Raw genomic sequence first — 27,455 nt, forward strand, 5'->3', positions numbered from 1 at the left:
TCTTACTTTGAGACTTTGCAAAGACAACCAAAACAAAAGTTATATGACACTTGCTTTTTATATAATAATCACAAGCTTCTGTGCTCTAGTGGTCACAGTGAGTAACAACAACTGCACTCCACCAGTATCAAGCAAGATACAATAGCATAGAAATATTATTTCTGTATTTTATTTGCCTCAACATAAAATTTTAATCACTTGAAAATATCCAACAGCAAAGCTGTGTACTCTGCATAAACATGTTTAAAAATATAAATAATATGCACCTAATTTTATCAAACCTGACGGCATGAAGATTATTTGGCTTATCTGTCATCTTTAATTCTTCGACAGAATTGCAATATGAGTAAATGAACAGAAGTCACCACTGTCGGTCTAACTAATCACCATCATGAGCAGAATGACCTCGGTATGTGTATACTCCGGTCCAGCAGGTGGTGGTAATGAGCATTTCTATTTATCATCCACCTGGAATCACAGGAGAAGAAGCAGCTGGCGGCAGTGTTGTCCAATTGCCATTAAGTACCAGAAGAAGAAGAAGAAACCGGATGTTTACCGGCAGCTACAGGCAGGTATGCTACGAAAACATAACTTCAATTGAAATGAGTTATTTAATTCAGCTTTTTACTTCTTCGTATCAGTGACTGCATTTCCCCCCGGAGTCAGAAGTTAATTTAGACTTGGTAACAGAAAAGTTAAAAAAATAAAGATAATTTGGTAATTCGCTGCAGGTTAGCTTCGTTCAGCTAACTGCTAGTTATAGCACTGAGCTAAGGTTAGAGCGAGACCAGTGTAGTTGTCGTACGGTTCTTCATCGAAAGAAATTGCAGTTTAAATCTGACTGCTGTGTGTAAAACGTACACAGATGATAGATAATGACTTCGGATATTTCCGAAATCTTTAGAATTGATTCTTTTCTTCGGCAATATACGTTTTTTTTTCTGAAGGCGCACGTTTTACATTAAAGTAACGTTAATAACTTGGTGTTTGGCATAGTTTTCTTGTTGACGTTAAACTTTCTCTGAAATTTGTTTCTAATATTCCACCTAATTCACATGAAAGTTCACATGAAACAGTGTCCCTGTACTGCCTGCACTAAATAAACCTGGTGACAATGACGAGGATCCAGCTGAATGTTGTTTCGTGGTTGTGTGTCGTCTGTTGTCTGTGGTTCAACTGTGGCATCGCTCTGCCTGCTGTCCCACAGGAATATGGACAAGAATGAGGACCAGGTCCAAACTAACAGCAGTAAAACGCTGCTTATCCGCCACTTACCAGCTGAGCTCAGCCAGGATGAGAAGGAGGACCTCTTAAAGTATTTTGGTGCCGAGACAGTCAGGGTCTTCTCGAACAGGGGTCGTTTGGTATGTTGTGCCTCACTTTACCAAATGAGTCTTCACCTCTTGAATTTCATGCGCTGTCCATTCTGAACCAGCTTTTCCATCTCCACAGAAACATGCAGCATTCGCAACCTTCAAAAGTGAAAAGTCAGCAGAAAGAGTGAGTTATTCTCATAGCCTTTGTAATTCTGAGTTTTTTGAAAGCCTTGTTTGCACGAATGTAGCTAAAACAAATGTACAGTTAATTGAATTTCTTTCCTCATCTGTCCTGCATGACATTCAACTCCCATCACATCTATTTTAGGCTCTGAGCAGGCTCCATCAGTTAGAGATTCTTGATCACAAACTTGTTGTGGTGTTTGCGAAAGGTCAAGATCAGGTGACGCAATTAAAAGATCCTCCACTGTCTCGCAGGTAAGAAGCTTGAATCATGTAAATTTAGAAAACACTGTTGATGTACATGTACCAGTTAAACTGAATTACTAGCATGAAAATAACCAATACGGCAGCAGTTGAATTATTGTACTGTTACTTTTTCCCACAGCGGTAAACACGTTGCGGAAGGGCAGAAGAAACAGGAGATCAAAGAGCCAAATATTCCCCTCATAGAGACCGGCATCGCACCCAGCCTTGGGTGAGTGTTTGTCCTTAAGCAGCTGTTGAAGCATTGATGTGATATGAGCAAATCTTGACGTACTTTATGTTGATTTCTGCATTGTTGAATGGGTTGAGGCTGTTTTTATGATTTGTTTTTTGCCTGGTAGACCTTAAAAGTCCGAAACTGACTGGAGACTTTAGGACATTTATATACATCATACTTGACGTGATGGACTCTAATGTTTGTTCATGGCTGGCCTTGTGAGGTGAAAAAGTATTATGACATTACATTCAGCAATCTGGTAACAGGCTTAATCTCTCATTACATGGAGTGTGCAAGTCCCCAGCTAAATAATACCCTGTACACTTAAATATATATGTATGACTGAAGTGTTGTCAGTTTAGGTGTGTAGAGGCTGCATGAAGGCAAGCTGACAGCAAACCTGGACGGGAATCTGAGAGCAGTAGTCAGGAGCTGTCAGCAGCCTTGTGTCCAATTAGATGGTCGGCCTGCCATTGAGCGCCTGACAGGCCGTCTGTTCTGCCAGTTGGTGGGACCAGGTGGTTTTTGATACCTCTTGCTCTAATGCTGACAGTCTAGCCTGCCTTGTGCTAAAATCTGGATCAGTCTTTTGTGTTCACCACCTCCTGATATGACGCAATTTGCTTTATTGTGTATTTGTAGCACAAATCAATACTACACTGATTATTTATTGGAGGCCTTAATGTGAATAAATTCTGTGGAGGTGTTCTGATTGGATTCCAAGTACAAGTTGAATATATTCTGGGGTGGAACAATGAGGCAAAGCTGTCAGAAAGTAACATGGTTGTGAATGAGCTCCAAAAAAATCCATGTTTTTGAGTGATTTAATGAGTGAAGTGATTCCTTCATTGCATTAATATATCAGCTATGAATGATGCAGACTTCACTTCATTGTCCTGCTAAAAGACATCAAGTCAAACGACTTAATATGTTCAGTGGGTGTTTGTATTCCCAGGGGTCACCGTGCTGGTGGCTGACATCAGCAAGACTGCAGGTTTTAGAAAAGTCTAGTCCAGTTATGAATCAAAGTAAATCATCAAATTCATGCAAAAATCATATGAAATCATGGAAAATCTTGTGTTTGTTTGATGAATTCTTTTATTTGTTCCGTCTCCTTTTTAAGATTCTATTGTTTGTTATAACCTGTTGCTTTTCACTTCAAAATTTTGCTTTTATTCTTATCACACAGCTATCAAATGAACATACAGTTCAGACTGACAGTTGAAGCAGTTTGCTTTAAATCATAGTTTTGACTGCTCTCCTCAGTCCCAGCAGGACCGTGTGCAAACAGATTCCTTCGTCATGGAGCCAAATGGCAGCTTAAATAATTTACACTGTGGCCCGTCTCGAGTCTTTGTTCATCAGGTCTAAGTAGATTTACATTTGTTCTCTGCTGCCATGCCGAGTCTTGGCTTATAAAAGTTATTATTACATGAGGAAAAGCCTCGATGCTGACATGGCATGCTGGTCCCCGTGGCCCTTAATGGCCGGATTTCACATTTTGCTGGCTGAGTGCTTGTCGTTTAAAGAATAAGGTACATGGCTGAAGCTCATCGGCTGGGCCACATATTCATGTTTCTCCATTATTTTGACATATGTTGTGAGTAGTTAAGTGTGTGTGGGGGGGGGCACTGCGTGTAAGGCAGAGTTGCAGCTGCAGAGTTTAATCTAAGTAATTCTGTCTTTTGCTCTCTTTCCTACAGGTTGAAATTTCAATTTAATCCCACTCTGAAATATTTATACCCTCCACCTTCTAATGCCATTCTGACAAATATAACACATGCCCTCATCAGCGTGCCAAAGTTTTACGTTCAAGTGAGTAAACACTGCTTCTTTTCCATCCTTTTCTTTTCCACTCATCCCCTGCATGCCTTTGATAAGCAGATGTGGGTCTTCTGTGTGTATGTATTTTTGTGTCTTTTTATTCTGTCCCTATATTTACACTTTCTTTTTTTGGAAAATGTGAATTTGTACCAAAAAAATGCAAATGTGACAGCATTTCTAGCCTTCAGATTTATATTGTTAAATGGAAATACGATTCTGGAATAAGTGTCCCAGAGGTTTTTGAACTGCATCCAACCTCTTAAAGATCAAACAGCAAACATTTGCCTTTTAAATTTCAATTTGGGGAGCTAGTATTAATAATAAACCATAAGTGGGAGGCATGAGTTATGGGTTTAACATTTCCCTGGGAGCCGCGCTGCCTCGATTGCCACTGCTGCTACTTCCGGCGTCGGCGTCTTGGTGGTGCTAGTGTGTCACGGAGGAGCTGCCTTCATGCTCAGCTTCACCGCCGGTATCTCACTCCAGCCTCAATCTCACCTTGATCCTTGTATTTTAAATGAAAATGCAAAAGCCTTGCAATCTGTTTTACATATGGAGCCCGAGTTACAGGCTGCCTGTTTGAGAGCAGCAGTATATTTATATTACCAGCTCCCAGCCAGCTCGTGGTTTGAATCTTTAGATGCAACTGGCCCCGTTCTAATACTCCATCTCCAATTATACAGGTACTACATCTGATGAACAAGATGAATCTACCATGTCCCTTTGGTCCAGTCACTGCCAGACCCCCCATGGTAAGCTCATGGACGTTATTGTTAGATAGAGAAGAGCAGGTGTATGGTCCGGAGAGTTTGTAGTTATTTGATGTTAAACAAGAAAAACTGTGTTGTTGTAAGGAGGCCAGTGTCAGAGAAGGTATGTTGTGTACAAGGAAGGAGCTCGACTGTCGAGCTTCACTTGCTCCCAGCTTTAGAGGACCCTCAACAATCAGCTGCTTATTGATTAAGTCACACTCCGGGTTTTTGGTCACTCTAACAGCAATTCATTACCCCAAAAACCATCGCTACCACCTTTTCCAGACACGTAGCTAACGATCAAATGCAAATTCCTCCCTGCATGTGCAGAAGCGCATGCTAGCATTAGGACTGTGTGAAAGTAAATGGAAAGCCCTGAGTATTGAAGGCCAGCGGTGGGCGAGCTTGTTTTCTTGCATAATGTATGAATCTGAAATTGTGAGGAGATAGGTATCGCTGTCTTTGAATGGAGGTTGATTGTGCCACTTAACGTAAAAATATCTTCTGACCTACAGTACAGTACAGTATTGTTAGGATGATTCTTTAATTCCAGTGTTATTATCAGTACTTTTGATAATTAACTGTTTAAGTTGTTTTTCATACAAAATGCCCCATATTAGCTTGTTTCAGCTCTTTAAAGATGAGTGTTTTCTATGTACAGCAGCCCTACTGTGATAGTAAACAAGCTCAGCGTCAACATCTGCTATTTGCCAACCAGTAAATCCCAGTTTAGCAGCACTGCTTACAAGGCACCTGAGCAAAGATGGCGCTTGTGAAGTCTGTCAGTCGAACCCGGAGGCATTTGTATGCCATGTTGTTTTGTTCCCTGCAGTTTGAGATGCTGCCTCCTGCTCCACCCATCCCCATGCCTCCTCCCTTCCCTCCTGACTACCCCCCTCCGCCAGAGGAGGAGATGGAGCTGTCCAGCGAAGAAGAGTCAGAGTATGAGAGCGGGGACGACGAAGACAAGGAGAGGTGAGGAGGAATAAACATGTCCCCGAGACAAAGGAACCTCAATTTGTTCTGCAGCGCCCACGTGGCCGGTCGTGCCAGTGTGTTAATGTGTCAGTCAGAAGCGATCATGTTTCCAGAAGCATAAGTGGCTTGAAGGGAAATGCCTTTAAATTCCAATGGGTGGGCAGCAGACATTTTCCCCCCCCCTTATTCCCTCCACTTGCTTTATTTCAGGATTGTTCGTCTGATGGGCCTGGTCAACCAAGCATGCAAAAGACCCCTGAGACCGAAAACGGCTTCAAAGAGAAAGAAGCCCAAAATCAAGGATCTACTCTACACTCCAAAACCAGACTCTCAGAGGTACACCAGAGGCACTCATGCATGTCACAGTCCTTACGCAGAGCTCATCTCGAGACAGCATCCACAGGCAGCCGAGAAGGAGGACAAAAACCTCCAGACAATAAGTCCTCTTCAAAAAGACAGCCTTGTGTGGCTCAGAGACTTATTGTTTCAGCACCACACACTCACACGCCCTTAATGACAGACCACAAAGTCCGTTTCTAAACTATAAATACGCACGCACACCTCAGCGTCTCCTGGCTGCATGTTTGCGGACTGGGAAATATCTGTGGTTGACCAGAACAAAATATCCCACCCCGTAAGCCGCTCAGGAGCCGGCTTTATTGTGAGACTGCTGTTCAGGGCAGCGCTGATTGTCTCTGCCGTCCTCAGCGCTCCAGTGCTGCAGCCCTCCGACGTGTTTGAGCAGCCCCTCCCCGCCGGCCAGAAGAAAATTGAATTCCACATTTCGGTTCCAGAGGTGGCAGCCACAGTGGAGGGAAGTGGGCCAGGTCAGCCCGATGATGAAGGCAGAGGTAAGTCCTCTGCTTGATGTTCACTTCCTGCAACTTTGGGATTATTTGTATGTTAAACCCAGAAATATTCAGCTAACGATGACACAAGACGCGGAAAAGCAGGGACCTCTCATGTTTGAATGAGTGAAATTTTGGCTTTTGTGTTTGAATTCAAAGCGTTTGATTTTGCCAGTCACTGACTTTTTGACTGACTGATCATTTTAACACATCAGTGCAGTTGTTGAGGTTGTATGACATCACTTGCTAGAGGTAAACCATAGGTAATAACCAGGGCTGCCCCATAAATGAGATCTGGGGTCTCTGTAGTCTCACTTCAAATTCTTCTCATAGTAGGATTCATCTGACTGTGAGATTACTAAATGAATCAATTAATCTTCTGCTCTATTAAGTGTCAGAAAGTAGGTCCAAGTTTGTGCCTGTAAATTCAATTTGTCCAACCAGCACTCTGTAACCCTAAAATACTTCATTTACAATGATACACTAAACACTAAAAAGCAACAAATCCACACATTTTAGAGGCTAGAATAAGCAAATATTTTGATTGCTTGAAAAACGACTTAAGTGTTTATTTGATTGTCAAAAGAGCTGCTTAATTTTCGGCCAATCAGCCACTCCTTGCAGCTTTAATTTAAATTAATATCCACTGCTTCCCCACATTTATTTGTTACTGATTATTTGCATCCTGGGATGGAGCTTGGTGTCAGGTTTGGGCGAATTGAGCTAAATTGTAATAAGTGACACAAAAATGCTTCTTTTACAGCACGCTTATGAAAATAGATCAGGCTAATACTATGGGCTGCACATGCATCAGAGGAGTCGGTATGAAAAGTGCACCGCCTCGTCTGTTTTGAGTAAGAACAGCACTGTAAGGATTTGATTATTACTATACATCATGTTTATTATCAGACTGAAGCAGGAGGAGGTTTGATACTCCTATTGACATAAGCTAAAGCCCTTACCATCGGTGAAGTCAGAGCCAAGTGTTACACAGCAGTATATCACAGCAGAAACCCGCACCGAAAAGGTTTTACCATTATCTGTATGAGGAAATGTCATTGGGGGCACAGTCTGTGTTACTTGTCAGCTGTGCAGTTCCCTGTTTGCCTTATCTCCTTCTCTCTAGCTACAACTTCACTCCCTGGCAAGCTTCTGAGAAGTAAAATAGATCTCAAAGTCAGACACAAAAGATTTCCTAAAGGCAGGGGAAAGATAAACTATGACAGGTGGCTTTTTGGATTAGTCTTGTTTTGGGGAAGGGTGGGGGGGGCGTTGGATCCGATAAACAAGCTATTTAAATGAAAAGGGAGGTGGGGGGACAGATAAGGAGGAGGATAATTTTGAAAGCAGTGATCTAGTTCTCTATCAGAAAAGCTCCCCAACACTTCCTGCTCTGGTGCACACACGCATACACCTATATGTGGATGACAAGCCCCCCCCCCCCCCCCCCCGGATTTGTACAGGCTCACTGCTCTTAGTAATTCCATCTACGACGTGTGTGCGTGCATGCCTGCGCTCCTCAAAAGTCTGCCACAGTTATCTTTCCCACCGCCTTTCAAACTCATGTTTGCAAAACAGGAACGGATTTTGATTCGACGACAGTTCCACAGTTGACTTATGGCTCACTCTTCTTTCAATTATCACAGCAGCCGCTTTGCACTTAAACGTTATTTATGCCAAAGCGTAGCATTTATTGCATTAGGCCCTGAAAAAGAAATCACTGCTTTCAACTCAACCAATTCATAATGAAGCCATGGGTAGAAGTTCTAAACATCAATATGTTAAACTAATTGTGACCAAGAGTATTCGCCTCCGCTCTCCCATCCTGAGCTTGTTTGGTTTACTGAAATGGATAAACACTGTGGAAGTGATTATTTCACCATCTGCTATTGTCAGACACTTCGAAAACTTCCATCTGTATTGGTGCTGGAGGGGGGAGTGTCCTCCTCCTGTTGTGCATCATAACGCAATCCAGCGGATCCAGCTTGAAACGCATTTTTAACATGCCGCACATTGTTCTCCTAACGCGCTCTGTGTGCCTCCAGGAGAGGAGGAGAGGGAGCTCACCTCCAGCAGCAGTCAGGAGGCCGCAGAGGCCGAGGGTTTTGGGAAGATTTACCCCAGCGCCAAGCCCTCCCAGCAGCAGGAGGAGCTCAGCGACGACGAGCAGGATCTCACCTCAAACGTCATCTCCAGGAAGGAGCTGGAGAAAGGACGGCTGTCAAGAGACGGTAAACAGCAGCACGCCGCCTCAGGAGCAGGGAAGGGTTAGAGTGTTGGTATCAGGAAAGCGGTGGGAGACATAAAACTTTCAAAGCTGAGAAACACACATGGAGGAATCACAGTTTCAGGTTAGCGAAGCGCATACTAATCCAAACATTGCTCCATGTAAGCAGATGTTTTGTGTTGATGCTGAACAACAGTGACCACATCAAGCTGAAAAAGCTTTTTCCAGCAGTCTCCTTCCCCTCTCACAAATCCCGCTCTGCGTTGCGGGAAGAATGGGAGCGGCGAGAGTGGTTTGCTTGAAATGCACATTTGAAACATTTGGCAGTTAGCGTGAGCAGCGAGAGCCATCATGGCGGCACAAAAAAAGAAACGCTCCAACTGCAGAAAATTGAACTTGACAAAAGAAGCCGATGGAGCCCCCGGAGGATGAGGAGATCGTGCCAGAAAGTTTACCAGCAGCGTTACCTGGCTGAGATTAAAATCACTCCAAGATGATCAGGATTGAGGAGAGCTGTAGAGTAGCTGTTGGAAGAGTAGGACAGTGTCCTGTGTTGAGTGCCAAACTTCAAAGCTAGGACCACTCGTCACCAGTGGTGTCACCAAACCCTCCAAAACCAGCAGTGGAATATTACTTCAAGCCATTTAGATTCTTCTCTTTTGCTCCCTAAAGCTCGTTGAGAGAATAGCACTTGAATACAGTTTCAGCCTGAGTTGGATAAAACCGTGCTGCGCTTTCAGTCACGAGTTTAAGCCGCTCTAATCCGTGTTTCTGTGTTAACAATGGATCAAATGGCTGCGTGGAATACGTAAGGGGTCAATCGTAGTGACAGCCCCATCCCACCCGCCACCACATGCAAAGTTAGCAGAGAGCTGGAGAAAGTAGGTTAGCATTAGCAGCTGAATAGCAAGATACAGCCATTTGGAGGGAATGAAGACCAAAATATGGCTAAAAAGGAGAGTACATATTGGTAAAGTGGACAGAACATGCATCTGTTGGATGTTGAAATGCAACAGGCACCAAAGGCAATAATAATACCACGTGTTTTCCAGATCCAGAACCAACCACGACACCTCAGTTTTCCTCCCTAACGGCTGCAATCATCTGTGCAACCGCAGATTTCTTTCTGTAACCTGAGGATTCTTGTATTCTTAACTTACTACTTTAATGCAAATCTAACAGTGCAATAAAAGAGAAGCACTGAGCTGGAAGTGTGTGTTTAGTTCAGACATGGTTTCCATTCAACAGCGCACCCCAGCTGAGGTGTGATAAGTCAGATCTCAAATGAACTGGCTGCGAGGTGTTGGGATCAAACATCCAATCGTTGCTTTAATGTCTCAGCACATCTCTTAGTCTGGCCCTTCAGTCCACGCTGGCTTAAATAAAACATGGAGTGGAGAGTATTAAGTTGCAATGACTTTGAATTTACCTTTATGTGAGTGTAGGCAGCTCTGTGATGCTTTGTACCTGTTTTTCAAATGCACCTTGTAAGTTATTTTTCTTCTTCTTCTCCGCCTCTTTCTTTTAAAACAGAGATAAAAAGGATGTCTGTGTTTAAGAATTATGAACCGGGTGAGCCGACCTGCAGACTGTACGTGAAGAATATCGCAAAGCAAGTGGAAGAAAAAGTAGGTGCATTTATAGCACTTGACCCACTTCTGCGTGTTTGTTTGGTTCACTGGATGTGACGCTCATTCTGGAGTTGTCATGTATTGCTTAAGACCATTATATGTCATCAGGATTTTGTGTTATTGTGTTAAATCCCCAAATCCCACATTAGTTCTGCATAAACAATAGAATCAACGATGCATTCATGTTCATATATTGATTGTTTTCCCCTCGTTTGTCCTCCAGGACCTGAAATACATCTACGGGCGATACGTCAACCCTTCATCAGAAGCAGAGAGAAACATGTACGTTAACCGCAATCCAGATCTTGACGTTATTCCTTATTGACGCGGCTTGCGTGCCGACGCAGCCCATCCCATCTCCGCGAGCTATTTCTGACTTCGGCAATTTGTCACTTTCCCTGGAGGGTTTTTAGTAATTCATGCTGACTGTGTGTTGTGTTATTAATAACTATCTAACCTGACGCAGAGATCACGAGGGACACTTTATGTTCGTGCATCAGCAGTACTTCAAATGAATATTCCACCTGAGTCATCAAACCGGGCTTATGTGGAGTAGAGGGCCAGACTCCGAACACAGATGTAGGTGATAAACAGGAAGATGCAGCTCTGCCAGAGAAACTGTTTGTCCTCTGATAACCCCTCTCCAAATGTTGGCTTTTTTTCCTGTTGGAGGGTCACCGCAGTTTGCGTTTGTTAGCTATGCTTAAACATGCTACGAAAACACACCACCGTCCTCCAGATCTCGACCCTGCAGGTTTTCACGGCGGCTGTGTTCACAATAAGCTGCTTACATTTAAACAGGCGACTTTTGTTCTCTGTCCCAGGCCTCCAGATCCAAAACAGGGTTTCGCTCAGTCACAAAAGAACTTTTTCCAAAATGGTCTCCAGAGCGCGTCAATCTGAAAATGCCATCTCGATTTTAAGTTTGCACGGAGACGACTGAGCTTTTGCAAAACGCTGGCTGCCCAGTGAGGGTTGGCGGCTGCGTGGCTGAAAAGTCAGAAAATACTTTGTGTCACTTCTAACCTTTATTGTGACATCTCATTTTAAATGTCAGCACAGTTTGTGTTGATTTCGGCGGCCAACGTCACAGTCGTAGAATACAGTTTGAAGGATAGCTCAGCGCCGCAGCTTGAGAGTGATGCCGGTTAACGGAGGGTTTACGAGCCTGGATTGCCTCACCGTTTCCGGCTTGTTCGGTTGTCAAACAGAAACGGAAAACTGTGGAAATGAGAACATCTTGATGGTGAATTTGGTTGTATTTAGAGCACAGGAGGAGATGGAAAGCAGTCACAGGTGGGGAATACAGCTTCCTGTCGTCTCTGACTTTCTGTGACCACTCGATAGAGCTCATCGTACACCACAGATGCATTTGTGTTTATGCTGTTGTTTCTCTGTGGCTTAAGCTGCAAATCAGTGAAATCAAGTGGTTGGGTCTGGGTGGTTAGGCAGCCACTGTTTCATGTGGTTGCAGAAGGAGGTAATGTTTGTCTGGTATCACTCAGAAGCTTCAGTGTGACGTTGACTCAGCTCGGCCACAAGCCTTGAGTGATAACAATGTGTCCCTGCTTTGATTTCCCCCCTCAGGTTCGACATTGTGTTAATGAAGGAGGGCCGGATGAAAGGGCAGGCCTTCGTAGGACTCCCCAGTGAGCAGAGTGCAGAGAAAGCCCTGCGGGAGACAAACGGCTACGTCGTCTACGACAAACCCCTCGTCGTCGTATCCTTTTATCCCCGTTCGCAAGATGAAACAAAGACAAGGATTTAACAAGGAGTGGAAATCCAGGCTGTCCGTTTCTTTGGTTGGGGGTGATTATTTGGTCTGAAGAATTGGGCTCATAGATGTTTAAAGATGTCAGTTCTGTTTAGTGGCACAACATGTAACACTGTAAAAATGCACAGGATCAAATGTCACTGAACATACATGGAGGGGCAGTTAAGAGGTGGGAGGAGCACCTCCCATCACAGATGTGTTGTTGGCTTTGGTCCTCTGCGCCTTCAGGAGGATGAGGACTGATTTCTGGCAGCCCCAAACTGCCACCTGCTCTTCCTCAGCTCCGCACTGATAATTGCACATCAACTTTTGAACCTGTCCAATGGAACAAGGCTATTGATTTTGATGGCGTTTTAATGTGCACTCCGTAACCAATTAGCTCGGCGACAGCGTATTAGCCTTTGGGTTCAAAGCATGAACAGTGAAGTCGGCGATGTAATTTACTTGAAGACGCTGTCCTGCATGTCGCTGCGAGATGACAGAGCTAGACTGCAGTTCAACCACCAGCAGCTCCTGCGATGGCTTATATCACAGCACAGCCGTGAGCATCCATATGCTTACTGACATATGGTAGAGAGTTGCGAATAGAACTCAACGTGCTGTAAGGGCTCTGATTGTTTTCCGGGTTTTATTCTACTTGAAGCATCAAAAAGCTGAGGAAGGTTTGCTCTGTTGCAGATGTCTTTTTAAGCAGTCATAGGCAGAGGACAGCCGGTCCCAGGTTAGCTTCCCTATAATGACTTTTTCAGTGCTAGCCTGAGACTGCAGCGTGTCATTTGCCAGAGAATCCTCAAACAGCCTGCTACTAAAACTAGCGACCTGGAAGACAAACCTGCATGAAATGTGAGTAGTTAAACGTACGCTTTATTAACAGACATCGTGCTCCTCCCCATTCATTTACGCTGTCGCATCCACAAACAGTCTATCAATCCGCTGTCACTGAGTAAGTGGACCCACCTCGGGAAAGCGAGACACACCGGCTCTTATAAAGTCCACTTCTGGCCAGTAGTCTTCTGGCATTTATGAGCAAACAGCTGCGACCTTTTCTTAAATTAAATTCGTATGAGGCAGCAAGTGTCACGAGGAAGACGAGCCCCTGTGGCTTAAAGCTGCTGCACACGACTCCGGGAGTTAAACACGACAGTATAAGAGCGAGATATGAATTATCAGTCTGTGATGCTCTGTGTTGGACCTGTAAACAAAGCTGAAATTTGCTTTTCTGCGAGGTTGTTTTGGTCTGTGTTGTCTGTAGATACATTTGTTGAAGTCAAAAATACATTAATAGTAGTTGAAATGTGGTAATGGGAGCAGATGAAGGAGCAGATGTGTTGACTGTGTAGGATTAGACGAGAAGTTCTTGAAACGCTTCATCATGTAAAGCTCTACCTTTGAAATGCAACTGTTCTGCTTGCAGACCTTAACTATAAACTCACAGCAATTTGCCAGATCTGCAAAACCGAAGCAAGAAAGCACAGATGCCAAGAGAGGAGCAAAACAACGATGAGCTGGACAGGTGAGCCATGCATGCTGATTTCTCATTATGTCAGTGTATCTGTGCTCTGTGTACAGAGCAAGCCTGATTATCTCTGTGATAGAGTTTTGTTTTTACATTTGTGTTTACACTTTATTTATTCAAGATGCCAAGGCTTGATATTGTGGCCCAGCAGAACCGCTTGTATCCTTATTCTGACATATCCTTTGGGGAAAAACCTAAATGGGGGCAGTTTATTTGTAGTTATTGTGGCGCAATTGGAACTTAAATCCACTCATTTTTCTGTAGATTACCCTATCGTACATTCTGACATACCTTCAGTGTAGACTGTAAGCCTGTGCTGCCTTAGAGTCTCCGGCACGTCTCTTTACAATGTTCTCTGCCTTGTTTGACTGAATTTCAGGTGATGATCGGCCGATGTCATCTTCTTCTTTTATAACTAAATAAAAAAACACTTTATTAAAATAACTTCTGTCATGTTTTCTTCCAATCGCAGCCTCAAACATATGTCACCATTTGTGGGTACACTTCAGTCAAACCATCATAACTGATTATCTTTAGTCCCAAACTTAAAGTCCTGACAGGCGAGTAAATACAGACTGGGGAAGGTGCTATATGAGATCTAGACCGGCTCTGCAGCAGATGGTAGGCTGTCAACACAGCGGAAAACCCACAGTCCTGAAGAGACAGCAAACAAAGCAGACTGCAGTCTGTGGGAAATTGCAGGGACTGTGGGTTAGCTTACCTTTACAATCCCTGGCTGGCCCCATCTGTGTGATTATAGAGAGTCAACCTCGGAGGTTGAACTTCTCCCCTCAGCAGCCATCATAACTGAAGATTTGGAAATCAAATTTGTTTTTGTCCTCTTCTGGTGGAAGCAATACTGGGAGGGGACCGGGTGCGTGTCAATCACAGCTAAATGAAAATTTATGATGTCTGAAGTTTAAGACGTTGACATTGCTGTGGTGAGCCGTCTGCTTTGATTCGGTTTAAACCACATGTTAAAGCAACCCACCATTTTTGTGATTATAGGCTATGTAACGCCTTACAGTGGCGACATTGTACCTTCCCATGTCTTGATAGAGCTGGAAAGCGTCCTGTTCTCCTCAGGTCTCAGTGTGCCCGCAAACAGGAACTGGAACGTGAGCCTCAGACAGACTGATTTTCTGAAATGGGAGCAATGGAGCTTACTCGCACACCTGCAGTAGTAACTTACAGACTAGTTTCATTTTCTCGGACGGAACACAAGCATGACAGTCACACACACACCGCACTGCTCAGACATTGAAATAAGGCTAAAGATATATAATGTAAGTGTTTCCTAAAAGTACAGCATTGATATGTAGTGTTCACCTGTTAGAAAAGATGAAGGACAATCCAGCTTTCAGAGCTTAGTGCCCAGTTAGTAAATGTATGATGGACTATTGCATTTAAAGTGCAGGTACGAAGGCTTCCCAGAAAGCAAAAATCCATTGAATCAACATTGAGATATGGTCATGGCTTAAAATTGAATCAACATTGATGTCAGACATTGAAAGTAACATTGAAAGCGCTCGTTATGATCAACATTGAAATAATGTTGAATTTTCAGTCTAAACATTGATTCAATATTTATTCAACTACATCATTTTCAACATTGAAACAATGTAGAATTGTCAATTAATCTGAACATAGAATCAATATTGATTAATTTATAAATGCATTGAAATTACATTGATTCTACATTGTAACAATGTTATTAATTATGGGACCATTACAGCACTTTTCAGCCTTCATCTGTAGGTTTTAAATATGCTTCATGCAAGGCAAATTGCATGAAGCATACGCGATTTGAAGCGTCATTTTGCCAGGCGACGCGAAGGACACGATGCGCGGCGCGATGGACGCGTTGGCCGCGAAAATCGCTCTCATCGCGTCTGTAGCCTCTGCACACGGACACACTAGCGTTAGCTAGCGTTATCTAGAATGCTAGCGCTAGCTAATGCTAATGACGCTAATAAGCTACAACCTCACGGTAATAATTCACAAAGTTGACATGCTGGTGAAAATACACTGTGTTCTCATTAGGACTTACCAGTTTGTCTTCTTTTGTCACTCGAAGATAATAAAAACCGCTAAAAGCTGCCAACCGCTGCCAACTGTTGACTGGTTTGAACTGGTTTGGTCTCAGGAGAGAGCAAGTCTCGTGGGCGGGGGCACAGGTGCACAGCCACAGCATGCCATACATTGAAACCATGTCTATTTAATGTTGACATTTCAACATTGAAAACCCAGCATCTATACAATGCTGATTCAACAACATTTTTTCAAATGTTGAAATGGTAGCTCTAATTCAATATTGAATAAACATAGATTTTTCAACTTCAACCAAAAATAACCAATTTCACCAAAATTCAATGTTGAATCACTGTATTTTGCTATCTGGGTTAGAGGCTGTACGATTTTCAGATTGCAAAGACAATTTAAAGATCCAGATTTCATGAATGTGACGGCTCCTGGTTTGTCTGTCTTGATCATCTCCTTATGCATCGAACACTTCTTTCTCAAAATCCTCTTTCAAAGCGGAACCACTCCATTCTGGATGCCACTGGTGAATGCTATTACTGCCCTGAAGTCATCGAGAAAGCAGCCCGGGTACCACAGGCTGTTTAATGAACTGACAAGTCAGAAGGCACACGGTGTTCTGTGGCTAGGCGAGAACATCCTCACAGCTCCTGTCATGTAGCCTCGGCCGTTACACGTGTTCCTGTTTGGGATTGAAGGAAGGGGAAAAGAGGTGGTTTCATTTTGAAGATGGCACACCGCACAGTAAAAACCTCCATTTAATTGATTTAATCTAACCACAGCTATTTTCTTATTTTACCTGTCCCGAATGTTCACTTTCTGTAATGCGGATCTTTCAATGCAAAACTTGTCCACACTGCTTTCCACTGCCAATCATGGACCAACCATATAATCTGTGCCTCAGCAGCAGAGGCTCTTAAACGTACTACACAACGGACGGCGTCTGATTTTTATTCCAGGGCAGAGGTCCAGAGCGATTGGCAAATACAAAATAACATTTAATCGTAATTTAAGTCACATCTGTAGTGAATGGGCCAGTACGAAGACGAGGCGGGCGAGAATCAGACAGCTAGTCCATATTTATTTCTCACTCAGACATTTTCTTACGTTCACACTACTTGTGGAAATTGTGTTCCAGAGAAAACGAGACACCTTCTGTGTCTGTGATTAAGGAGCTGATAGCAAATTCTCCGGCGTAACATTAATGTGTGAGCAACAACGCACAACGCTCTCTCTAGCAGGTAACATCACCATGACAACAATGCCAACCACAGGGAAATAAGACATAAAAACCACCTTCATCTGTGGACAGAATCACTGGATGATCTCCATCGACGCTGTGTATTCAACATCAGTAACAAGTCATGCATCAGGAGAAAATGTTGCACTTCATTACATAATGTGGCCTTTTCATCAGTCCAGGTGTCAGAGGTCCTCAGCTGCATTTGTCCAAGGGCCAGAATGCTTCTAAGCAGACACTGTGGGGGCCAGACTTTAAAAATAAACTCATAAAAGACGCCTCTTGTGCCTTATACACAAGTTTAGTGATTCGACAACTTTGCAGCTACCTCCTGTAGTCCGGCCAGCGCTGCTGACGGCTCCAGGGAATGATTTGTTGCCATGGGTGAGCAAAATAATCTGTGATCACTCGGGACAGATCGGACTTCCTCCTCCGGTGAGTAACATCAGACATGCAAATTTTCTGAAATCATTAATATTCTGTGGCCAGATGTGACCTGCGGGTAGCCAGTTAACGATCCCAGAGTTATGGGCTGGGTCCGCATTGACTTGCCCTCTGGTCTGAATGCAGGCGGCGTAGTGATGGTGTGTCGCTGTCGGTTGATTTAAAGGTACACTGTGCAGCTGTGGAAGCCATGGAAACGCAGGAACGTTACATCTGTTACATCAACAAGCAGGTACCTGTCCTACAGAAAACAGGCCAACTCTGTTCTCCATCCTCTCCTTCAGTGTTCACAAGCGGGTGAAAGCCAACCCAGAGACTGACTCTAGCTTTGTATCAGGGCTACGCACCCACTGCCCAAAGGTCGCAGCCCATAAATGTCCCGCCCACACCAAAGTCAGAAGAAAATCAGAAACTACAGGCAGAGGGCAGGGTCTCTGCAGATAAAATACACCGCCACACACCTCTGGTGGGTCATATGTGATGATTGCTTTTGAGTGAGTCCTGCACAGTCTCCTTTAACAGGGCTGTAATCTGCAGATGCAACAATGGCAGGTTAATGTGAGTATAATTGTGATGTTCTCCAGTGGGGAGAATCACCATAACTAAGCAATTATCTGTGCCTCTTTTGACTGATATGCGAGAGCCAAAAGCATATCAGGTGTCTCATATAATAGAACAGAAACGTTTTTTTTTTTAAAGGCCTTTAAGATGCAGCTTTAATCCATTGATTTCCTGTAATGGTTTCCAGAAACAGACAGTCTAGTTAAGGTTTGGGAAAGGATTTCAGATCAGGATGTACGTATTCATCCCTCCTGACTTTTCTGCAGCTTTCCTGCCAGATCTTTTGTGGTTCATTATGTCCCAGCCCTGCTCATGAGTTCAGCCTCTCTCTGGTTAAGATCCAGGCGCACAAGGTTATCAATCACATGTGCTCATCTGGTTCGACCCGCAGCTCATACGTCAACGCCAGTGTGAGGGAGGAGTTCCCATCTGTGCCCTACTCTGCCCGCCATCTCAACGATGACAAATGTGCCACCCGCTGTGGAAATATTGAGAGTTACCAGGACATTTATCAGGTAACATTTGAGCAATATGAAAGATAACCTTTTGTAAGTGGACGCAGATAGAGATGTATGTTCTGCCTTTCCCCGGCACAGGCTCCGTCTCTGGTTAATACTGCAGCTACCCAGAACTATTATCATGATAATATGTTTCTTATTTTGGGTTCAACCAGCTGTGCGGTGTATTTGCTGCATGGAGCCCTCAGACTGCTGGGTACAGACGCTGAACTGTTGTAGGCTGTTGGTCAGATGCTCATGCACATGTGGCTTATTTCTCTCATCACTCTGGATACTGCATATTACTTGCAGAAACTGAGTCACGGTGTTTACTCCTAACCTTTTTTAAACTGTAAAAGGAAATACCAGGAAGACTCAAGGCAACAGCAACATGCCTCAGGCTATAATGTATCTCCAGACGCCTCCAATGACGACACCGATGTCTGAATGTACCCGAGGGCTTCTGTACGGAATTGTCAAGGTTTTGTTGGGCCTGGTGCAATACAAGCTTTTGTTTTTTACTGAAACTGAATTTTAATGCACCCACAAGTTAATATAAATCGCTGTCACTCAGCCCATTCCCCATGCCACCGCAGACACAGTTACCATGAGCCTGTGGTTGCTGCCTTTGTACTAAGCTGTGTTTGCAAAGCATTGGTTTGTCAGGTCAGGGTTCACTCAGAGACGCTTCACATCAGGGAGCTGATCATTTATTGCAGCTGGTTAGCAACAAGGATTCTGAACAAACACACGGATCTCTCATCAGTATAAAAGATTAACAGCTGCATTAGAGAGTATCTGGCCCTCAAGCTTATATGTACGAAAAGGCAGACATCCAATCACCAAGCAGAAACTAGTCGAACTGAATCAGTTCACGACTGGATTCTGGGTCAATTTTGGGGTGAAATCAACAAACATGGCTTTAATTTCAACTGCAACAACTACATGTTTTGACTTTGTTAGCACTTTGGCTTCAGCAGCCGAGGTTCATGGGTATTGTAGGATTTGAGCCAACCCTGCCAAAGTGACGGACACAACCCGATTTCTCATCAACAAAGTGGAAATAATTACAATTTTCCATCACAACACAAACCTGTAGGATTTTTTCATTTTAAGTGAGATTGAGGACATAAAACGGGAATGAAAAATGGAGAAAAACACCAGCGTCTCCTCCCACTGCGCAGCGCAGCAGTGAAGTATTAATGACTGAGATGCACACCAGCTTGAATATGACTGAAGGTTACTCGTCAGCTGATCACAGCTGGGAATGAGCCAGTGATCTTGAGGCATGAATGAAACTGGCGCTGGTGCCAATCAGCTAATGCAAATGCGACTTCAGAGCTCTGCTTGAACACTAAACTTCATTTTAATGCCCGGAGAGTCTCAATTTAGCATCAGATAAGATAAGACTTTATTGATCCCACGCCGGGGAAATTTGTTACAGCAAAGACAGCAAGAATAAATAGGAGAGGCAGAAAAAAAGATGCTAAATAAAATTAACTATAGAGGCTTTGCACATTATACACAAAAATATTGCCTAGTGAAAAATAGTTCAATTTCACATTGGACTTTGAATTGCTGATGAGCAAAATATGAATAATAAAATACAGTGTTTTGGGGCTTCTGCACAGTAAAAATACATATATTGCACAAGATAAGCTGCACAGATGTAATGGATATTAGTGTATGATGACATAAATAATGGAGTAGTGCATAAAGTAGGTCCAGTCCGGTTTGTGCTTGAGCTGGACACACAGGTATTTGCACTCGCCCACGATCTCAATGTCCAAACCCTGGATATTAACCAGGGAAGTCTGTAGTCTGTTAAACTGGGCGGAGGTTAAACTGAGTCTTTCTCAGTATGGTGAAGGAATTAATGGCTAGAACTCTGTTTATGAGTGGTATATCACCAAAAGACCTGCCATTAATCACCATTTTATTTGAACCCCCCCCCCCCCCAAGCATTATGAATATTCCTTTCAAGCTCATTTGTTCCTTGCCATGATGTCACAATTCTGCCAGCTGAAATGAAATTACTGTGAAAGATTTATGAAGATGAAACAATTGTCCATTTGTGAGCCCAGTATTTTTCAAGACTTGCTGAGGTGTAATTTAGACATATTCATTTTGTTTACCAAATACAGTTTCTGGGGAAAAAAGAAGTCATTTTACTCATAAATTTTGGCTCAGCCAGACGATTTCAAGCAATGGAGTCATTCCTGTTACTTGATGTTTGTGCCAACAACAGATACAAAGAATTAACGGATGTGATTTCTTTAATCCCTGTTTTAACATGCGTCTTAATGCGCTTCATTTGTCAGATCTGAATCAGTTTGATTTTGGAAAAGTCCATTAAAAACAGCATCACAGGTTTGCATCCTCGATCATTTTATCACCCCTGAAACATCAAGCGCAGCAGAGGATGATTATTTCTGGGTATGATGCTCAGTATCACTGTATATTTTGTTCAAACTAGTCAGGTGCAACCGCCAGCGGGATTGAAGCATTACGGTGTGAATGAACCCAGCCTGCTGTGTGAAGGAGGCAGATCCCTCCTGTGGCCCAAAATAACAAACACACCAAAAGAAACATTCAGTCAATCTTAAAAAAAAAAACGGGGGCAAAGTGAAAACCAAAGGCTTCTTACTTTTGATCCTGAATTAAAGATGGAAAACTAAAACTCAGGGCTGCATAATGTGTGCTGACACTTTAATGGAAACATCTTCCAACGCATTTGGTACAAAGAGAATTCACATATTCCTTCTGAACGTCAGCATATTGTAACTGGAAACCGGGCTGTTGGATGACATTAGAAGTGACACTGAACCTAGCTAACCAGGGGTTGCCTGCCCTGAGTGAATTAATGTCACTGATTAATGCAGCGAGCTGAGTTCCCTCGCAGCGAGCGATAGGCTGGAGCTGTTGGGGAGCACGGGCCTCTTTCAAGCCACGGCCTGATTGGCATACATATCTAAGTGACCACTGGAGGCTTTGCTCAGTTTTGTTTTATAGCAAACAATTGTTTTCTTTTTCCAGGCAACATGCGAACAGTGCAGGCTAATGGAGATATCGTGTTCAAACTCGGCACCGTTTTCCTCGGCACCCATCACCCCACACAGTGTTTTCTCTCTTTGGCAACACTTCGCTCTCTTCCACACATCTGCTTCCAAATCCAAACTCATCTGAGCCTGGATCTTATTCAGCTCGTGCTTTTTCTTTTCAGCCGCTTGCCATATTTTCATTGAAAAAAGACAGAGTACAGAGAATGTCCACTTTACACTATATTTAGATAGTGACCATTGTGTCTCCAGGCTACCTTGTTATTATATCTACAAGAATAAAAAACATCAGGTAAGAACAGCAGGGACCCTCATGATGAGCAGTTGTTGAAAGCATTTCTTGGAGCTGATGGCAAAGCACAGATGAAACTAACACCTACAGCATGTAGTTACAAATTCAAGTTTCCCATAGCTTTAAGCTTTCCATCTTGCCTCCTTGTGCGGTGGTGCATATGTTGCCTTTCTTTGAATCTTCCTTTTTTTAGCACAGGATGTAATAACCTTCAATTTGCCATCTGCTTCTCCCCCCACAGCCATCGCTGCTCTCTTCATGTGGAGTGTACAGTAAATAAATGACTGCCAACCTGCAGTGAGCATTCACAATTTGGTGTTTAAATATTCCAGGTCATTATAATTTAGATGTTTGCGCATTCTTTTAGCCATTTATCTTCCCCATTCGGACAGTGACACTGAACAAGTGACCCTCCACAACACAGTTTGGCATTTTTATTTGATTTTTAAATATATCAGCCCAACTGAAACCTGAATAATATATTAGAAATTATTACTTTCATAATGTACCGTCAAATTTGCATGGTATGCAGCATGATATGCAAGTCCCAGTACAGATTAATTGAGCTCATTGTTAATGTATAGCCTACTGGATGGGGAAATCTGTAGTCATCGCATTTATGAATTTATGAATAGAATATTAAAGAAATCTGACATTTTCCAAAGTACATGTTTTCTTGGACATGCCAGCAGGGCTTTCAATGTTTTTTAGCACAAAGACTGGAAAGGTAACAAAATCCTCGCCATCAGCGCCTACTCACTAATCTCACTCAGACAAATTCACTAATTAACACATTAAATCTACAGAAATGTTTTAATCCAAGTTTTTTGTTCTAAAATAAGCCAACCGGCTGCTGCCCGCAGATTCTTATTTACTGTACAGACACGAGAGTTGAATCGATCTTCTCATCTAACGAGACAGCAAACAAACGCATATCCCAAAATAGAAAATCATTCCTTTAAAATGTCTTTTGTTATTTTCCTTCCAAGTTCAAAACTAACTCATGGATGACTTGAGCTGAAACTGTTACTTAGAGTCCGGCTTGATCACCGAGTTCTTAATGTTTAATGACTGGACTGCAGTCAGCACAGTCAGCTGACGTGGAAATAAAAATACAGCCTCAGGTAGATAGATTTGTTCTGTACACTGTAGGCTGAGAAGTAATTAAAGTGCATTTTCTTGAAATGCTTTAACCCCCCCGTGACCCTGTGGGCCCTGCAGCCCTACGCAGACATCAATAAATAAAAAGCCATTGTGAATGTTCACCTTTAAATGATAAATATTTACTGAAATCGGTGGTTTCCTGCAGATTGATGATGGTCACTGAGAGGTATGATTTTATTCTCTGCATGCCATTAGCGTGTGGGTCACCAGAATTGTACTAAAATGCACATTCAAGACAGATCAGAGGCTCGCTGATACACTTCATCTGAGGTGAGTGACGCGGAATCAGCGATGGATGGACAGTTTCCAAGAACTGCATTTGTATTCCTCAATTGTAATAACGGAGCATAAATCAACCATGGCGCCTTGTGTTTGGCTGTGTGGTCTGCACAGACATGTATTGGTGTTTACTTATGCAATTCATCATGTCTTCATCTCAGAGAAGCTAAATCTCGGCAGACAGAACATGCTGTCTGTCGAGGCAAATTAAAGCATGGCATATACATGAGCTCTTTCTGAAGCAGTCACTTTGTCCCTCCAGGTGACCTCTGTTTGAACTGCAACCAGTAAAAACAACTGATGTCCCTCATTGAATTTTCTTCCTGTGTGGACAAACTTAACTGTGAGCTTTTGCTGACTTTGAAGCAGCAAATAGTGGGAAGACACACAGTGCTTAGTCAACTCTGTAGTGTGCCTATGGTCGCCAGTCTAACAAGTCTTTCCGAGAGCAAATGTGTCAATTCTAAGGTATGCTTATTCATTATGAAGCGAGTGATGGCTTGCCCATGCATCTTTTATGCTTTTAAACCTTGCAAGTTTCATGAAGTTGTCCGAATGAGTAGCATTTAAAACTGAAGTGAAGTAATGCGCTTGAATAATTAATCCATAATGCCTTTGATAAGAATTATGACCAAGGTCATCAGTTTTATTTTAGCCATGAGATTTATTTATTCATCTTAATTGCATATTTAGCTTATTTATGTTTGGAACCTTGTGGATGGAAGGTATTTGGTCCATACAGAGTGACAGAAAAATATTCTGGTTGCCCCACTTCAGCTCTTAATGGCTCAGCTTTTTCAGAGGATGGCACAACTCTCTCCACAAGTTATGCAGCGGATATGGTGAGAGCACAAGATCTTTGTCAGTTATTGCATAGGCTTGTAAAGCCTGCATCGGTATGTAAAAGTACATCCTGCTTTGCTATAAAGTGCTCATCCCCAAAGCGAGCTGCTTCCTCCCTTTTCTGACATTACACCTCCTTTCTCATTGCTCTGCTCCATGCTGTCCGAGTTGCCAACTAAATCTCAGCCTCATCTTGTCCGCCGTAACCTTGTTTATTCCCAACAGTGGCATTAGCAAAGCTGTAAAAGTATTTATGGGGGTACAAATGCGGGACAGCCAATCTAAGGTAAATCTATAAATCCTGGCTGTTGATTTCTCAGGGCCAGGAGGTGCAGCCCGGTGATCAGTAGAGGTAGAAAGTATTCCCCGGGTGACTCTATGTGACTAACGCACAGAGGCCGAGCAGCATGCCAAACAGTGCTATGGCGACACTGTTGTGCTTGTAATATGGCCAAGCTGGCCTTCGCCTCTGAAGTGAGACACCGACTGGCTATCCATCTACTATGAGCTGGCATCATTAGCTAACAACCAACAGGGACCTGACTCAGCAATTGGTGTGTGTGTGTGTGTGTGTGTGTGTGTGTGTGTGTGTGTGTGTGTGTGTGTGTGTGTGTGTGTGTGTGTGTGTGTGTGTGGTGTATGTGTGTTCTCACATTTTGTACCCTGTCCTTGGCTTGTTTTGGGGATTGTAGTTACAGCACAAACTGGGGTTTACAATTGTGGGAAAAGTGGAGAGAGCACAAACATATGCTACATGTAGAAGAAGTGCAGTTTTTTCCCCACTATGAGAGGGACTTATTCTTACAGCTGCATTAATCAACTTTTGCCCACTGGGAGAGCAGAAAAAACATCAAAACAAGCTGCCGTACAAAGCCACGACATATCAGTGTTTTTATATCTGATTTGATAGCATGCAGTTGCCTGCTTCCATATCAACCAGACATACTTTTAGCTAGATTTTCTGCTTTTCGCCAGCTCCTGAGAAAGGTATCTGGGTGTTTAACGGCAGACTGCTCCAGTATATTCATCAGGTAGTCTGTGTTTGTTGTTTTGATATTGGGCAAAAATCATACTGTAGTTATGTCAGGTGTTTTGCTGAAAACAGTTACCTTTCTGTTTAGTTGAGTAGCTCAGACCTTTCAGCCAAAACAATTAGCTCAAAGAAGCTAAAATATTATGTAGCGTGGCAGAGTTGGTTGATAATTTTCAATGTGTTCATCAGTCTGAGTGACCTCTGTGGTTCACAACATTACACGCACAAAATGCTCCTTCATTATTAAATATTGTTGCGGTTTGTTTCGTTAGCTACCAACAAGCTCGTGGAGTTACATAGCATTATAGCTAGCAGAGTTATGTAGTTTTGTAGCTAGTAGAGTTACAGTTTACACACTAGCAGAGTTACATACCTTATTAGCTAGCAGAGTTAGGTAGCTTACTAGCTAGCTACGAAGCTTATAGCATGGCAAGTAACCCATAAAATTTACTGTATGGAAATGAAGATAAATAGTCTTTTGACTGATAGAAATTAAGCTGAAGTGCATAAGTACTCATGCAATATGTAACCAGTATTGTCTGGCTTTTTGTGTAATTTCAGTATTATATCAGTATATTAATAACACTTTCTGATTATGGGATTGTAGTAGACTTCAAGAGATGTATTTGGAAAATGTGTGATGAAATGTGAACAGAACTAATTAGCATTTTTTTTTTTTTGCTAAAATGACATTGTCATGATCCCCTTGATTGCTGCAGTCAGATAGTTGAGATAGTTCTCTGTTTGATCACCTTGAAAAGGTTGTCAAATGTATTTACTGTCTGTGTGTACAGGCTTTACTCCCTTTAATGGCAGAAGTAAGTTGAAGACCACATCTTTTCAACCTCAGTCGAACTTGTCTCTTCTTTTAACCTTGTGCTCTTCTCGGTATCGTGCAGGGAAGAAGCCTTCATCAGCCTCCATCTCTAATAAGATTTACAGAGAGTATAGCAGAGAGAGCAGGGTCGTATGTCTTGGGAGCTCTACCCTCAATATTGGCAAGGAAATCAATGTGGTGAGTAAACCTACCAGCACAGTTTGCAATCAGCTGCTAGGCCAAAAGTAATCACTGAATTGAAATAATCCTGAAAGGTTTCCCCACTGTTGCAAAGTTAATAACAAAAGAGTCATCCCGGCCTACGCCTTGAATTTGATATTAATCCTTGTATCAAGAATAATTACCAGGAAGGTTCAGAAACAGTGACCTTGCAGAGTGAGCCTCTCTGGTTTTCCGCCTGGACTCATTTCAGCATTCAGCAGGCGCCTCGATGCCTGAAAGTGTACTCTGCGACACAATTTTCAATGGGACAATGTAGTTTCTCTCTGCTTAATTCTTTGCACTACACTGTCAGGGAATAGTCCCTCGGCAGCCAGGAACCTCATCATCAACATTTTCTCACTTGTTTACATTAATCCTGTCTAGATATCCACTCATTCCCATGGCAGCTCTTTGTAATTCTGCTCTATTGTCACGGTTTTGATAGACAGTTGGCCAACACTCACTAATTAGCTTTGAATATTAGCTGTGTGCGGTGCTGGAAATTCTCTAATGCTCCTTAATGGGAGTCAGGTCATTTGTTAATACTGCTAGGGCAGGTTGAAAGGCCTTACGTGTATGCACTCCCATTGAGCTTTCCCACAAATCCTGGTTCTTTGCTGCTTTATTAATTAGGAGCTATAGCCAGCAAAGGGAGACTATCTGTGGGGAGGACCAGTTGCACATTACTTCTGGGATGCAATGAGCCGTCTGCTGTTGTTCTTGAGCCTGTCTCGGTTTGGATGGATAAGGCACACTCTCCAGCAAAGTCTGCCTGCCAGTTAACTGTCAGACAGGCAGGTCAGGTCTTTGTCAAAGCTCCAATCATTTTAGTTTATGAGAGGCCAAGTGGAAGTCGACTGAACTGCAAACCCCCCCACCCCTTGTCTGCTTCTCCAAGTGTAATTACTGTTTATTTTGCAATGCTGAACAGTGAACACAGCCATTTCTCAGAGGCACCATTTCATGAAAATTTTGATTTCCTGTGTTTCTATGTCTGATATCATTGAAAATGTTCTATTCATTAAATGGGTCACAGACTAAAAACTTGGCAAGATATATGATCTCATGGACCTGTCAGCTCTACTGTTAATATCTCTTAATTAAGGCATATTATGTTGAATGTTGTCAAGAGGCGACAGCTTATCGCTAACAGTTGATAGCCGACGCTATGTGGGCTTGTTAAAGAAGCAGAAAAAAATATCTTATGTCCATAGGCCATAAAGTATGATGGTCTGCAGTCAGTAGTGCACCACAGAAGTTAACAGCATGTCTCCTAGCAAAAGCTGGTTGCAAATGTCAGTTAACGCCCAACCCGGAGAGCTGTAGCTTCGATGATATTTCCACAAATATGTCAAAAAATGGTATACTGTTTTGAAAAAGGCTCCAGCTTCAAATTTCAGTTCATCTTCAAACTTCCAATTTAAAGGCTAGACT

General features: G+C 42.9%; 2 protein-coding genes across 3 annotated transcripts in view; both read left to right on the forward strand.

The window, feature by feature from the left end:
- Positions 1–523: 523 nt before the first annotated feature.
- Positions 524–13,971, forward strand: rnpc3 (RNA-binding region (RNP1, RRM) containing 3). 2 transcript variants are annotated; one of them, XM_070985519.1, is made up of 16 exons: positions 524–572; positions 1,208–1,364; positions 1,453–1,500; positions 1,645–1,754; positions 1,885–1,974; positions 3,684–3,795; positions 4,488–4,556; positions 5,389–5,531; positions 5,745–5,870; positions 6,243–6,385; positions 8,428–8,613; positions 10,143–10,237; positions 10,464–10,522; positions 11,828–11,960; positions 13,450–13,527; positions 13,910–13,971. In XM_070985519.1, the coding sequence occupies exons 2-15, from the start codon at positions 1,212–1,214 to the stop codon at positions 13,516–13,518; spliced, it is 1,536 nt and encodes a 511-aa protein (XP_070841620.1). In that variant the 5' UTR covers positions 524–572; positions 1,208–1,211; the 3' UTR covers positions 13,519–13,527; positions 13,910–13,971. The 2 variants fall into 2 exon arrangements, with proteins under 2 accessions (XP_070841620.1, XP_070841619.1); XM_070985518.1 differs by having other exon boundaries at positions 13,652–13,967.
- LOC139346483 (crystallin J1B-like) overlaps positions 13,105–27,455 on the forward strand; it is a 394,609-nt gene continuing 380,258 nt past the window's right edge. Inside the window, exon 1 of the mRNA XM_070985523.1 lies at positions 13,105–13,112. The gene's annotated coding sequence lies outside the window, so the exon portion shown is untranslated. The remainder of the gene's footprint in view (positions 13,113–27,455) is intronic.

The sequence above is a fragment of the Chaetodon trifascialis genome, chromosome 18 (genome assembly GCF_039877785.1).
Source record: "Chaetodon trifascialis isolate fChaTrf1 chromosome 18, fChaTrf1.hap1, whole genome shotgun sequence".
NCBI lineage: Eukaryota > Metazoa > Chordata > Actinopteri > Chaetodontiformes > Chaetodontidae > Chaetodon > Chaetodon trifascialis.

Bases quoted from the DNA above. Each gene is read 5' to 3' on its own strand.
- rnpc3 (XM_070985519.1), top strand. From the start codon at position 1,212: ATGGACAAGAATGAGGACCAGGTCCAAACTAACAGCAGTAAAACGCTG. The intron at 10,238-10,463 runs GTAGGTGCATTT...TTTGTCCTCCAG, and splicing joins CAAAGCAAGTGGAAGAAAAA to GACCTGAAATACATCTACGG. The intron at 11,961-13,449 runs GTATCCTTTTAT...ATAAACTCACAG, and splicing joins ACGACAAACCCCTCGTCGTC to CAATTTGCCAGATCTGCAAA.